Consider the following 16,077-nt stretch of genomic DNA (forward strand, 5'->3'; position numbering starts at 1 on the left):
CTCACTCTCCCTCCTCACTCTCCATCCCTCCCTCACTCTCTCTCCCCTCCTCACTCTCCCTCTCCTCCTCGTTCTCCCTCTTGGAAGACATTGGGTATTGTATTAATTGATCTGATTGGGTTGTGTGTTTGGAGATACGACACTTCGATGAGACTTTCTTTGTGGTGTGTACTCACTCTCATACCTGTGCCTTCTCTCTCTTTCCAAATTTAATTGCTAATTGAATAATTATTAGAACAATAATAAAAAATAATAATTACAGTCGATCTTATAAAAAAGAGAAAAATAAGTAAAATAAAAATAAGTAAAAAGATAACTTTATTGAAAGGAGAAAGCATGATCCTATATTCCAGAAGACTTGCTCTGTTCCATGACAGCACCTTATGTTGGGACATACATTACCGTCCCTTTGGGATGTATGTTACCATATCACGGTGTAACCTGATGGTGGTCAGTCACTCCATTCCCAGACCTTCCTCCCAATGCTGACTATTCTACTTTGGCTGCAGAGCCGAGTACTCAAAGCAATGTCCCTTTATCTCACATTCCTGGCTCCTTTCCAGCCTCCTGAGCTCTGGCATAGTCCTTTCCCAAAACAAGTTATTCCTTATCAAATCTCCTCACAGGTGCTGAAGGGTCATGCAGACTCCACAATATCCAAATTGTTTTCACAGTTCTTGATGGTGTTTTCTTATTATTATGAAGTGCTTTGAAAGGTTAATCATGGCACGAATGGACGGCACGGTAACACAGGGGTTAGCACTGCTGCTTCACAGCTCCAGGGACCTGGCTTCGATTCCCGGCTCAGGTCACTGTCTGTGTTGAGTTTGCACATTCTCCCCGTGTCTGCGTGGGTTTCCTCTGGGTGCTCCGGTTTCCTTCCACAGTCCAAAGATGTGCGGGTTAGATGGATTGGCCAAGCCAAATTGCTCCTTAGTGTCCCAGGATGTGTAGGTTAGAGGGATTAGCGGGTAATATATAGGGATACGGGGACAGGGCCTGGGTGGGATTGTTGTCAGTGCAGACTTGATGGGCCGAATGGCCTCTTTCTGCACTGTAGGGTTTCTTTCTACTGAATCAACTCCAGCCTTCCAGACTACCTGGATCCACTACAGTTTGCCTACCACCGCAACAGGTCCACAGCAGACACTATCTCATAAGAACATAAGAACATAAGAAATAGGAGCAGGAGTAGGCCATCCAGCCCTTCGAGCCTGCCCTGCCATTCAATAAGATCATGGCTGATCTGTCGCTGCTCAGTTCCACTTTCCCGCCCTCTCCCCATAACCCTTAATCCCCTCTCCTATCAAAAACCCATCAACCCGCGTCTTAAAAATATTTAGCGAGGCAGCCTCCACCACTTCAACGGGCAGAGAATTCCAGAGATTCACCACCCTTTGAGTGAAGAAGTTCCTCCTCAACTCCGTTCTAAACCGCCCCCCTTTTATCTTGAGGCTGTGCCCCCTAGTCCTATTGTCTTTTTTGAGCGGGAAGAGTCTTTCCACCTCTATCCTATCCATCCCATTCATCATCTTATACGTCTCAATGAGATCTCCTCTCATTCTTCTAAATTCTAACGAGTACAAGCCCAGTTTATTCAGCCTCTCCTCATAGCTCAACCCCCTCAACTCCGGTATCAGCCTAGTAAACCTCCTCTGCACTCCCTCCAAGGCCAAAATATCTTTGCGCAGGTGCGGCGCCCAAAAATGCACACAGTACTCCAGTTGCGGCCTCACCAATGCCCTATACAGCTGCAGCAAGACCTCCCTACTTTTATATTCAATCCCCCTCGCTATGAAGGCCAGCATCCCAATCGCCTTCCTGACCACCTGCTGTACCTGCAAGCTGGGTTTTTGTGACTCATGCACAAGGACCCCGAGGTCCCTCTGCACCGTCGCCTGCTGCAGTTTTTCGCCCTGTAAGTAATAGTCCTTCCTACCATTCTTCCTACCAAAGTGGACCACCTCACACTTGCCAACATTAAATTCCATTTGCCATTTCCTGGCCCATTCGCCCAGCCTATCTAGATCCTTCTGCAGACTCTCCACACCCTCCGCACAATTTGCCGTTCCACCAATCTTGGTGTCGTCAGCAAATTTCGACACCCTACACTCGGTTCCCTCCTCCAGATCATCTATATAAATGGTAAAAAGCTGAGGCCCCAGCACCGACCCCTGGGGCACTCCACTAGTCACCATCCGCCAATCCGAATAGCACCCGTTGACCCCCACTCTCTGCCTCCTATTTGACAACCAATCCTCTATCCACGCTAACACCCTACCCCCAACTCCATGCCCCCTGACCTTCTGCAATAACCTCTTGTGAGGCACTTTGTCAAACGCCTTCTGAAAATCTAGAAAGACCACATCCACCGGCTCTCCTCTATCCACCGCCCTAGACACATCTTCATAGAACCCCAGTAAATTTGTCAGACACAACTTCCCTTTAATGAAACTGTGCTGCGTCTGCTCTATCAAGCAGTTCCCTTCAAGATGCCTCGCAATTTCCTCGCAATCTCCCTGACCCTGCACTCAACTCTGGAACATCTAGATAACAAGGACACCTATGTCAGACTCCTATTTATTGACTACAGCTCAGCCTTCATCACCATTATTCCCAAAACTCATCTCCAAATTCCGTGGCCTGGGCCTCGGCTCCTCCCTCTGCGACTGGATCCTGAATTTCCTAACACACAGACCACAATCAGTAAGGATCGGTAACAACACCATCTCCACGATCAACACCGGTGCCCCACAAGGCTGTGTTCTCAGCCCCCTACTATACTCCTTACACACCTCTGACTGTGTGGTCAAATTCCCCTCCAACTCCATTTTCAAGTTTGCTGATGACACCACCATAGTGAGTCGGATCTCAAACAATGACGAGACAGAGTACAAGAATGAGACAGAGAATCTGGTGAACTGGTGCGGCAACAATAATCTCTCCCTCAATGTCAACAAGACGAAGGAGATTGTCATCGATTTCAGGAAGCGTAAATATGAAGATGCCCCTGTCTACATCAATGGGGCAAAGTAGAAAAGGTCAGGAGCTTCAGCTTTTTAGGTGTCCAGATCACTGACAACCTGTCCTGGTCCCCCCACGCAGACACTATAGTTAAAAAAGCCCATCAACACCTCTACTTTCTCAAAAGACTAAGGAAGTTTGGCATGTCAGCTATGACTCTCACCAACTTATACAGATGCACCATAGAAAGCATTCTTTCTGGTTGTATCACAGCTTGGTATGGGCTCCTGCTCTGCCCAAGACTGCAAGGAACTACAAAAGGTCATGAATGTAGCCCAATCCATCACACAAACCAGCCTCCCATCCATTGACTCTGTCTACACTTCCCGCTGCCTCGGCAAAGCAGCCAGCATAATCAATGACCCCACGCATCCCAGACGTTCTCTCTTCCACCTTCTTCCTTTGGGAAAAAGATACAAAAGTCTGAGGTCACATACCAACCGACTCAAGAACAGCTTCTTCCCTGCTGCTGTCAGACTTTTGAATGGACCTACCTTGCATTAAGTTGATCTTTCTCTACAGCCTAGCTATGACTGTAACACCACATTCTGCACTCTCTCATTTCCTTCTCTATGAATGGTATGTTTTGTCTATATAGCGCGCAAGAAACAATATTTTTCACTGTATGTGAATATATGACAATAATAAATCAAATCAAAAAATCTGCTGTCAATCAAGTGGAATGTCCGTCAGTCAAACTCCACCCTCTGATATTTGCACAGTTACCACCCCGATTAAGGTTACTTATCATCCTGACCTCTATCACTGAATGCAATAAGGAAAAGCAGCTCTAATAAATAGAGACAATTTATTTCAGTATTCCAGCTTGTAAAATGGAAAACAAAAAAATGTGGCTGGGATTCTTCGGATTTGCCCGTGGCTGGGATTCTCCGGCCTCACCCTGTGGCTGGGATTCTCCAGATTTGCCCGATGCTGGGATTCTCCGGATTTGCCTGGGCTGGGATTCTCTGGATTTGCCCGGGCTGGAATTCTCCAGCCTCGCCCCGTGGCTGGGATTCTCCGGCCTTGCCCCATGGCTGGGATTCTCCAACCTTGCCTGGGCTGGGATTCTCCGACCTTGCCCGGGCTGGGATTCTCCGGATTTGCCAGTGGCTGGGATTCTCCGACCTCACCCTGGGCTGGGATTCTTCAACCTCACCCCGGGCTGGGATTCTCCAACCTAGCCCCGGACTGGGATTCTCCGACCTCACCCCGCGGCTGGGATTCTCCGACCTCACCCACAGCTGGGATTCTCCGACTTTGCCCGAGGCTGGGATTATCCGACCTCACTCGTAGCTGGGATTCTCCGACCTTGCCCGGGGCTGGGATTCTCTGGACTCCCCTGTGGCTGGGATTATCCGACCTTGCCCGGGGCTGGGATTCTCCGACCTTGTCCGGAGCTGGGGTTCTCCTGTCCTGGGGTGGGATTTTCGTCCTTGTCTCCTGTGGGGTATTTCAGGGCGACAGAAGCAGCCTGCCATTTTCTGCAACGGGATCATCCAGTCTCCAGTTCTGGCACTGTCAACGAGGTTTCACATTGTCCACACCCTCCCCTGCCGGGTAACCCGCAACATGGATTTAACATCAATGGCACAGGAAGATCCCAATGGCAGGAACAGTTGGAATGTTTTGGGCAAGATTTAGGAAAACCTATCAATGCTAATTATTATTGATTAATTAACCAGAACACAATCATACCTGGGTTAAGATCAATGTCTACCTAGTCAGATCTAATCGAAAATAACTTAAAATATTCATTGTACACTTACACTCACACTCAGCCGCACACATTCACTAACTCACACACACTTCCTCCAGCACTCACACCCACACTTATACATATGCGCACATTCACACAGTCTTACACTATCACACACTCACTCACCCACGCACAATTACACTCACCCATATACTCACACAGTTTGAAATATATTTTGAGATACAGTGTGAGCTTTCTTCATTTCAGATTAGTTGATCGGTTATGAAATCTCTGTGTTAAGTGGGAGTGGAATATTTTGTACTGAGCAATTACGTGAGAAAGAGCGCAAGGAGCAGGAAGTGGAGAGGATGGATGGCACAGAGGAGGAGATGGCGAGGTAGGTACCTGTGCTTTCAGAACTGATTCACTGGGATCCAGAATGTTAAACTCAGCGACCATGGAGAAGGGTTGGGTTGGAGAGTAAGTCAGAAGCTGGGTCATGAGTTGTGGGTTATAGAAATCTGCAGATTGAGGAATCTCCCATTCCTGAGGTCCTGGTTAAGAGTGAATTTGAGAAGCCAGCTGCAATGAGCTTTAACGGTGACACACTGAGGTTATAAGGAGAAGGGGATATGTCAATGGGGATCCCAGCATGTTAGGAAGCAGGACAGTGCACAGAGCCAATTAGACTCCATGCTTGTGTTTCCCATTTGCTTGGGTAATAACAAGCCAAACGGGTTACACAGGGACAGAGGACAGGGAAGCAGGTGGAAGTTCAGCCTCTGACACATTCCTGGAATTTATCCTGCCCAAGCAGTTGAGGTGAGTCACATTTAGGGAGAAGCTTGAGGAGGGAGAATGCAGTTGGAGGATAGGTTGATGGGATGACTGAAGTTGGGTGGCAGGAGGCCCTTGTGCGACATAGATATTGGCACGGACTAGTCTGGCTGAAGCCTGAATGGCCTCGTTCTGTACTGCAAATCCCATCTCATGTTGATTATTTTTATTTCCACGTCTCAGATCAGAAAATGTTCACCTCACAAAGCCTGAGGCCAGCGAGGAGGTGATGAGTGACCCAAATTCAGAAATCCGTCCACTGGAGGAGGAAAGGTAGGTGTCTGTCTGCTGCTGAATCTGTCTGAACCCAGGAAATGCTTGAGTAACGATCAGGGAGATTGTGTTGGAGCAAGTTGAAGTTCCATTTAAACAGCAGAGGGAGCAAGGCATCGTTTGGGATTGGGAAGGTCGGGAAGTCAGGGCAGTTCACGCCCATGCACACCAGTGCAATGTGCAGCATGGTTTATAAACATGAACTGAGTGGATCAGACAGAATTATGCAGGATTACAACATATTGAGGCCATTCAGCCCAATCCATATGGTGTTTATTCTCTCCTGGAGCAATATCTAACCCCGTGTGCCTGCGCTGCTTCAATATCCCTCTTTCCTCTTATCTCCCCAATTCCATAAATGTCAATATGATTTATAACTCACTCACTCACGCCACACCCCACAATCCTCTGTGTGAAAGAAGGTTTTCCATACCTCTGCCATTAGCACAGACACCTCACAGTGCCAGGGACCCAGGTTCGATTCCCGGCTTGGTTCACTGCCTGTGTGGAGTCTGCATGTTCTCCCCGTGTCTGTGTGGGTTTCCTCTGGGTGCTTCAGTTTCCTCCCACAGTCTGAAAGACATGTTGGTTAGGTGCATTGGCCGTGTAAATTCTCCCTCTGTGTACCTGAACAGGCACTGGACTGTGGCGACTCGGAGATTTTCACAGTGACTTCATTGTAGTGTTAATATCAGCCTTACTTGTGACACCAATAAATAAAAAAAGACACATGGCTGGTGAAATTTAATTTTGATGTGTTCTACCAATAACATAAACTGAATTCTAAAAATTAGTTAAAAGACTAAAAAGTAACTACATTGCAGTGTTAATGTAAGCCTACTCGTGACACTAATAAATAAACTTTAAACTTTATTTTACATTATATTTTGTTATAGAGTCATAGAGTTTTACAACACAGGAAGAGACCCTTTGCCCAAATTTCCATCTGAAACACACACCATCCTGAACTTGGAAATATATCAGCCATTCCTTCACTACCACTGGGTCAAAATCCTGGAACTCCCTCTCTAACAGCACTGTAGGTGTACCTACATCTCTAGGACTGCAGCAGTTCAAGAAGGCAGCTCATCACCACCTTCTCAAGGGCAATTCGGGATGGGCAACGAATGCCAGTCTTATTAGAGATCCTGAGATTTTTTTTTTGAAAAGACACAGTTGAACATTATTGGTTAAAAAAAAGGTTAGAGGAGGGATGAAGAGATTGAGTTGTGACCTGGAAGGTGCTGCCTGAGAGGGCAGCGGATGCAACTTCAACAGTAACTTTCAAAAGGAAACTGCATGAATATTTGAAAGGAACACTTACACAGCTATGGGGGAACAGCAAAGAGAGTGGAAATAATTGGATAGCTTTCTCAATGAGCCAGAACAGACGTGGGGGCAAATGACCTCCAACTGTGCTATCATATTCTTTGATTTTCATTTTGATTTGATTTGATTTATTATTGTCACATGTATTAATATACAGTGAAAAGTATCTTTTCTTGCATACCATTCATAGAGAAGGAAAGGAGAGGGTGCAGAATGTAGTGTTACAGTCACAGCGAGGGGGTAGAGAAAGATCAACTGAATGCGAGGTAGGTCCATTCAGAAGTCTGACAGTAGCAGGGAAGAAGCTGTTCTTGAGTCAGTTGGTACGTGTCCTCAGACTTTTGTACCTTTTTCCCGAAGGAAGGAGGAGGAAGAGAGAATGTCCGGGGTGTGTGGGGTCTTTAATTATTCTGGCTGCTTTTCCAAGGCAGCGGCAAATTCTATCAGGTACCAGCCTAGTTTGAGACATCTGCTCTTTCTATACCAACCAACCAAATGCTGTGGCCCAGTTTTACCATCATGTTGCACCTGTTTTCGGCCGCAAAAACTTGGTAAAGTCAAGCATGATGTGAGCAGCACGATCCGCGCCCACCTCCAAGTCTGTTCCCCTTTTACCAAGGCCCGAAAATGGCCGCAAACAGCACAGCACCCAAAACAGGCACGACATCAATTTAAATGCATTTGCACGCATTTAACTTGAGTTAATAGGCTGCACGCCCGGCTTACCGGCATTTCCCCCTTTACCAACGCCTTTGCCCATCCAAATTCAGCGCAAAGCAGACATGGTCCGCCAAGGTCCAATTCGGGTGCTCCAGTTTCTGAGGAAGTAAGTTCAGAGCTTCCAGCGGCTCTCTGACTCAGATCGGGGGGGGGGGTGGCGGCGGTGGGATTGGGGGGAAGGGAGGCGGGTCAGATGGGTCTCTGGTTGGGGGGGGGGAACAGGGGGTTCCGCTGCTACTGTGTGTGTGATTGGTGGGGGGAAACGGAGGCCCACTGCCACTCTGCGTGCAATCGATGCGGGGGGGGGAAGGGGACAGGAGACCGCGATTGGTCTGGGTAGTGGAGGGTGGGGGGATAAGGGGGACAGTTATGTGTGGGGGTAGGGCAGTGTTTGTGGGAGCCAGACAGAGGCATTATCTGGCCCGGCAGCGATGCGGCAGGGGAGTGTTTTCCTATTTGCACACGCACAGTTGGAGGAGCCGATTGGAGCTGCAGTGTTTCAGGTACGATAAACCCCATCCACAGGCTTCTGCCACGCGATTCAAAATCACTAATTTTTTTCAGGCTGAGTGCGTATGGGGGTGCCTGAGAAAGGGTCTAAAAGCAGGGTCTGAAACACTCCCAGATTCAAGTCCGTCCTGCAATTAGAATGAAAATAGTATCCCAGCCTGTGGCTCACTCCCAGATATTTCTTGTTCAGAGTCTAACACAAGGGTTTTGGCATTGAGAGAATGTTCCTCCGGTTGAGGCTTGCATCTCGGGGGCACAGTCTCAGGATAAGGGGTTGGTCATTTAGGACTGATATTCAGGAGAAATTTCCTGAGCATTGCTGAAAGAAGAGTGATGTTTTCTCCTGCTGATCTCCTTGCTCCCACTCGGAGGGCAGGGTGCCTGGTTCCTGTTTTTGAAGGGCAGTAGTGATTCCTGCTGGTCATGTCTGGTGGGCAGGAAGATTCGATGAGGGTGGCATTAAGCCCAATAAGTAGATGATAATGTATGCAAATGTATGCAAATTATGAACCTGATCACGTCATCAGAGGGGGCTGGGAAGATCGCATTCTAAAATCTCACTGGCGCCAATCCTGTCTTGGCCTCTCACGAGAGTTAGCGGCCATTACGGGATTTGTGCCACGGAAAACCCAACCCCCTTTTAAAATAAGCATCATATGGGCATCATTGGCTGGGCCAGCATTTATTGCCCATCCCTAATTGCCCTTGAACTGAATGGGAGATAGAAGAACAGATATGCAGGCAAATTTTGGCAAGGTGTATTCTACGATTCTATGAATAACTAAAGTCAGTCTGGAGTCATGTTTTTAAAGCATTTAGATAGTTGCATGGGTAGGATGGGTATAGAGAAATATGGGCCAAATGCAGGCAATTGGGATTAGCTTAGAGGTTTAAAAAAAAGGGTGGCATTGACAAGTTGGGCCAAAGGGCCTGTTTCCATGCTGTAAACCTCTATGACTTGCTCAGCCATTTCAGAGGCAACTTATGACAACCACATCTCCAGAGTCACATGTAGGCCAGACCAGGTAAGTACGCCAGATTTCCTTCCCTAAAGGACATTAGTGACCCAGATGTGTTTTTATGACAATCATGTTTCATGGTCTTCATTCTGATTCTAGATTTTTATTCAATTCAAATTTCACTATCTGCCATGGTGGGATTCGAACCCAGGTCCCCAGAACATTACCCTGGGTCTGTGGATTACTAGTTCAATGATAATTCCACCTCGCCACTGCCTCCCCTGTTGCATTGCTTCAAAAAATATCCATTCTTCAACAAACATCACTAGAATGGGTTAACTGATCATTCTGTTTGTGGGATCTTACTATGCACAGTTGGTTGTCATATTTACTTACTTTACAACAGCGGCCAGACTTTCAGCAGGATTACCCGGTTGTGATGTCCTCAGGCTATGAAAGGAACTGGATAAATGTGATCTCTTAAACGGGGCATTTCTGATTTACTACTGACCAATCAACAGTAAGAATATGCTTTATGATTTCTTCTTTCAGATGGTTCTTCAAAGGACTGAGTGCCAAAGAGGCAGAGAGATCAATTCTGGAAGCAGAAAATAAAGAGGGATCTTTCCTGATCAGGGAGAGTCGATCAAGGAAAGGTGATTTTTATCCAGTCGCTAGGAGTATATAATCTTCATGTAAACTGTGGGGACTTGTTCTCAAATCTGTTAGAGATCGAGGAGTAGGTTTAAACCCCTGCGTGGTCTTGCTCTATGAGAATTGTGGGTGACACACACTCACAGTGACAGAGCGAGAGTATATCTGGGACCCCCTGGATACCGGGTTGTGGCATCACCTCTGTGATGTGTGCATTTCCATCTTCCTTTCTGAAGATCACTCACATGTTCCTCCCAATCTTCGTAAACTTGAGCTCAGTCGGAGCTGTGTTGCCCGTGTCCTGACTCATGCCATATCCAATAGCCAAACCTGACGTTTTTTTAATTCATCTGTGGGACACGGGCTTCGCTGGCTGGCCAGCATTTATTGCCCATCCCTAGTTGCCCTTGGGGGACAACTGAGAGTCAACCACAATGCTGTGGCTCTGGAGTTACATGTAGGCCAGACCAGGTAAGATTTCCTTCCCTGAAGGACATCAGTGAACCAGATGGGTTTTTCCAACAGTTTCATGGTCATCAATAGATTCTCAGTTTGAGATATTCTTTAACTGAATTGAAATTCCACCATCAGTCACGGCAAGATTCAAACCCGGGTCCCCAGAACATTAGCTGAGTTTCTGGATTAATAATCCAGTAGGCCATTGCCTCCTCTTATCCTTAGCCAGTCTGACCAAATGGACTGCAGGCATACACCAATGTGGTTGACTCTATCTGAAGGAGACTAGCAAACCAGTCAGTGGTCTTCACCACCACCTTCTCAAGGACAATTAGTGATGAGGACTAAGTGCTGGCCTTGCCTACAATGTTCACATCCTGACAATGAATTCAAGAAAACGGCATCTCCTTCACCTCCAATGGTCAACAATATCAGAGGATGCAGAGATGTGAAAGCAGACAAAAACAGATGATCGCAAAGCTACCGAGGACTGACCAGCCCATAGGAACCCAGGGAGAAGCAGGGTGTGGGTGGACATGGTGAGGTAAGCTGGTAGGACAAAATAGATCTGAGGAACTGACGCAAGTTACAATCACATTTAGTTTCTCTGATCCGCTGAAACATTTCTTTTGTGTTGGGTTAGGTTGTTATGTTTTGTTGGTGAAGCACTGCGACCCGAAAATGGATGTCAGAGTGATAAATTACAGAATATCCAGCAGCCCCAGTGGCTATTACATCAATTCAAAAGTCAAGTTTATCAGCCTGCAAGAGTTAGTCAAGTATTACTGCGGTAAGTTTCGATCTTGCTTATGTACAAGCATTGTAATCGCAAGCTGGAGTGCAGTACAGGAATCATTGGTTTGGGCAGCTCATACCATAAAACTGAGTAAAGAAAAACGATTTGTCTCAACTGACAACCCTACAAGTTACAAACACTATTCAGATATATAGAGAGAAGAAGGTGATTGAGGCATACAAGATGATCAGAGGATTAGATAGGGTGGACAGTTTGAGAGCCTTTTTCCTTGGATGGTGATGGCTAACACGAGGGGACATAGCTTTAAATTGAGGGGTGATAATTATAGGACAGATGTCAGAGGTAGGTTCTTTACTCAGAGGGTAGTAAGGGCGTGAAATGCCCTGCCTGCAGCAGTTGTGGACTCGCCAACTTTAAGGGCATTCAAATGGTCAATGGATAGGCATATGGATAACATTGGAATCATTAGGTTAGAGGGTCATTAGATTGGTCCCACTGGTCGGCGCAACATCGAGGGCCGAAGGGCCTGTACTGCGCTGTAATGTTCTATGTTCTAGATTCAGGAGGGTGAATCTGCTGATTAAGGTGGATGGAAGCATTCCCAGGACAATTTTTTAATAATGAGCAGGGGAGTTCCCACTAGAGTCCCAACCAATCTGTATCCTTTCATCAACTTCACCAAGGCAGGTGACCTGGGCCATTAGTACATTGCTGTTTTTGGAATCTTGCTGTGCACAAATTGCCTGCTGTTTTCTCTACATTACGCAGTGATGACACTTCAGAAATTCTTTATTGGCACAAAAAATGCTGTGGGACGTTCTGATGTCAAAAAGGCACTGTATCAATGGAGGAAATTCTCTCAAATTGATTAGCTTTTTCAAACAGCAGGCACAAACACGATGGGCCACATGGCCTTTGGTGTGTGTGATTGTAGGTTAAGGACGAGCCTGAGTCCTTTCTCAGTCGCCCAGTAGCACACCATCAGTGTTTAATAATGAGTGCATTCTATTATTGTTCTGATCTGGAAATGTTTTTAATATCTCCATTACCAACGTTGTTTCTTTCCCACCTGACCCACTGGTCCTAATTCCCACTGGGGAGTCAGACAATTGCTTGTTCCTTCCCCCCAGAGTCAGTCAGTCCACGTCCAGAGATCTAACTTTGGGCTGGACATGGAGGCATCTCAGTGACCTAAACCCCAACCTGTGATGTGCACAAACAGAATCCTGCATAAAGATCAGGGAAAGCTTTTCCCTCATTGATGCTGAGGTCACCAATGAGGTGCTGGAGTTCTTCTTTAGCTTGGAGATGAGCTAACTCAACACCGCTCAGATGGGGACCCTGGTCTGCGAAACTGAGCTGCTCCCTCCCAAACTTAGGGAAAGCTAATTTTAAGAAAGAAAGAACTTGCATTTATCTATCACCTTTCACAGCCTCAGGACATTCTCAAGCCCTTAGCAGCCAATGAAAAACTTTTGCTGCATAGTCTTATGAAGCATCTTATGTCAAATTGGTGGCCTTCAGTTTTCTGTCTGAAGGCAGGTTGGCCCCACAGTAACATGGGTCAGGCAAGCAGGCAGGAAACCCACCCAAGCCAAAATGGGGAAAATCCAACCACTTGCTATTGACAGCAATCTATCCAGCCAACTGAACCAGCCAACCCTCAAAAGAGTCAAAGTTGTCGTGACAATAGATGTGTTTACATGTATGTTGTAGCCTGGATCGTGACGATGGAAATTCCAATTACTTTCCATCATTAGATTGAGCAGAAATGTCTCCCACTCTTACTGCCCACCACTGGCTCTATTGGAAACATTTACAAGTTGACACCGAACCTGTTTGGCTGTGTTCCTGCACCTTCCTGAGCCAGCAAGTCCCAGAGCGGGACTTTAATCCAGAACATCCGACTCAGAGGCAGGTTCAGAACATTGTTCATAAGCTGAAGGGGATTCTGGCTTTATAAATAGATGTGGAGTTGCTGGCATTGGACTGGGGTGAGCACAGTAAGAAGACTCACCACACCAGGTTAAAGTCCAACAGGCATGGATTACAAATGCAAAGTTGCTATGATGAACCTTTAGAAAACTCTGCTTTGGCTTCAGTCTGAGTTTGCAGCCACCACACATTAGACAAGTTGCCACGACAATGGAGAAGAAACAGAAAAGATTTGTGAGACTCATTCCAGGAACTGGGTACCTCATTGTCAGGATAGATTGAGAAATTCTGTTCTCTTTTGAGAAGAAAAGTTGAAACTGTTCATTGGTGGTGGGGGGAGTGAATGTTTGTGGATGTGGTGCCAATTAAGCGGGGCTGTTTTGTCCTGGATGGTGTTGAGCTTCTGGAATGTTGTTGGAGCTGCACCCATCCAGGCAAGTGGAGGATATTCCATCACACTCCTGGTTTGTGCCTTGTAGATGGTGGATAGGCTTTGGGGAGTCAGAAGTTACTCACTGCAGGATTCCTAACCTACAGTGAGTAGTTGGGATCCAGAATGCTGAAGTATGTGGTGAGGACAGATTCCAATCAGCCCTTTCAAAAGGGAGTCTGATAATTGTCTGCAGATAAACAATTTGCTGGGCCTTGGGGAGTGGAAGGTTGCTCTAACAGAGAACCAGCATGGATACAACAGGCCAAATGGCCTCATGCAGTAAAAAAAAACAAATGTTCACCAAAGCATGTTTCTCTTCAAAGCATCTTGGGATTGCTTCCATCCTTTGAAACAGACAAATTTACTTTAAGATTTCACCTCTGACAATGTGGCACTCACTGATTTCTAACTGAAATCTCAGCCTGGATCATCTTGTCAAATCTTGGGCTGGAATTTCAACCCAAGACTGACTGACTCAACTGAAGTGTCATCACTGAACCAAGATGCAGGAATGCAGTTGGTCACTGGGCCATCTTGTGGAGGTGCAGAAGCATGCTAGAAGGAAGTGCTTTGTGTCTCTGAAGATGGTGGCTGATGTCCCAGGCTTGCACCATCAAATAAACTAACTTAATCTAAAACTGCCTTTCTAGAGAATGCAGGTGGTTTGTGCCAAAGACTGACAAGCCCCTCACTCAAAAGGACTCAAAATAGTTCAGAAACTGAGGGCTTTGAGATTCCAAGGAAGTTCATTACACTGGAAAGCAAACAGAAAGTCGGACATCTTGCAGAAGGGAAGATGAGTAAGTAAATATTTATACCATCAGTCTTGTCTTAGATTTTCAGGTTTGTCCTAGTGGGGGTGATAGTGGACGTGAACCACTGTGGGTTTAATGTAACTGAAAGGCTTGCTAGGCCATTTCAGAGGGCAATTGATAGTCGGTTGTGGGTCTGGAGTCACATACAGGCTAGACCGAATAAAGATGGCAGATTTCTTTCCTTGGGAGATATTAGCGAAAGATGAGTCTTTACCTCAATCCAAATGAACTCATTTTATTATGTTTATTTTTTATTCCATCCTTAAAAGTTGCTCAAAGTGGAGTGGGCAAACCCAAATCCAATCCTTGCTTGCTCCAGAAACCAAATGCAAATTCCAACCGAATCCAATTTATGGTCCCTCCACAAGAGAGACAAACAAGATCCAAGCTAACAAGCGAGGTGCTGCACCCCATCTTGGCCTTGATCTGATGATTCCTCTCAACCAAAAGAACTCATGTTCTCTGGATTATTAGTCCAGTGTAACCATTACATTACTCTGCTCTCTCTATTTACTCTATAAAGAGTGTGAGTATCTTACATTTAACCTTGTGCTGTTACTTCCCAGCTTCCAGCTACATCTGAAACTCTGCTACTTGTCTCCTAAATCACACCACATTCATCCATCACCCCTGTTCTCACTGACCTAACTTCAGTTCAACAACGCTTTGATATTAAAATTCTCATCCTTGTTTTTAAATCTCTTCCTATCTCCGGCTTCCTTCAATTCCACAGCCCTCGGAGATGTCTGCGCTCCAATCCTGGCCTCTCACACATCCCTGAATCCCATTGTCACACCACTGGTGGCCACAGCAGACCTATGGCTGCCTAAGCTCTAAGTTCTGGGACTCCCTCTCTACTTCTCTCAACTACTTTAAAATACTTCTTAAAACTTTGACTTTTCGTCTGTCCCAATAGTTCTTTGAACGGCTGGGTATCAGAATTTGTTAACATGACCATGAAGTGCCTATAGAAATTTTGCTACGTTAAAGGCAAAATGCAAGTTGTTGCTGCCCCGAGACATTACATCATGGAGTAAAACATACAGTGCAACCAATCCATGTCAAATCATTCCAATTACATTTATTTGTCCAGTTCCCAATTTCCATCATCCCCTTCTCCTTTCTCCATCCGTCCATTTTGTAGTTGAATGTTGACATAATTTGTATGTTGACCAGTAAACCTGGAAGTGAATCTTACTTCCTGACAGTTGTGTGTGTGCAACAGCCTCTCCTGCTCCTGTTCTAAATGTCTGAGGCTGCTGTCAGCCATGGCTCAATCTGTAGCTCTCTCAGCTCAGTTCATCGTGAATTCAACCTCCACGCCACAGACCTGAGTGCATAATTTAACACTTCAGTGTTGTACGTAGGGAGTGGCGTACTGTGTTGCCTTTTGAATGTGATGTTAAAACATCTCCTTTCCCCTTTCAGGATGTAAAAGATCTTGTGGCGCGATTTTGGGGAAAAGCAGGGGAGTTCTCCTGACCAACCATCCAATTTACTCCTTGACTAACATAACTAACACAGATTGACTAATGATTATCACATTACTGTTGTGGGATCTTGCTGTGTACAGATTGGTTGCCTAAATTACTATAATGCCTGCACTTCAGAAAGTACCTGTATGGCTGCAAGGATACTTTCCCCTTCCTGAGGTTGTGAAAGATGCCATACAGATG

The 16,077-nt window shown here is 46.1% G+C and overlaps 1 protein-coding gene across 2 annotated transcripts in view; it reads left to right on the plus strand.

The window, feature by feature from the left end:
• The window catches only part of LOC145339075 (tyrosine-protein kinase HCK-like), a 29,863-nt gene that overhangs the window by 1,327 nt on the left and 12,459 nt on the right, over positions 1-16,077 (plus strand). For both annotated transcript variants that reach the window (XM_080183506.1, XM_080183507.1), the window contains exons 2-6: positions 4,991-5,120; positions 5,744-5,833; positions 9,904-10,007; positions 11,105-11,251; positions 14,237-14,386. In XM_080183506.1, the coding sequence (XP_080039632.1) occupies positions 5,092-5,120; positions 5,744-5,833; positions 9,904-10,007; positions 11,105-11,251; positions 14,237-14,386 (520 nt within the window). In that variant the 5' untranslated portion in view covers positions 4,991-5,091. The remainder of the gene's footprint in view (positions 1-4,990; positions 5,121-5,743; positions 5,834-9,903; positions 10,008-11,104; positions 11,252-14,236; positions 14,387-16,077) is intronic.

Source organism: Carcharhinus amblyrhynchos, unplaced genomic scaffold (assembly GCF_965287045.1).
Source record: "Carcharhinus amblyrhynchos unplaced genomic scaffold, sCarAmb.v2.hapA chromosome_316, whole genome shotgun sequence".
Taxonomy (NCBI): domain Eukaryota; kingdom Metazoa; phylum Chordata; class Chondrichthyes; order Carcharhiniformes; family Carcharhinidae; genus Carcharhinus; species Carcharhinus amblyrhynchos.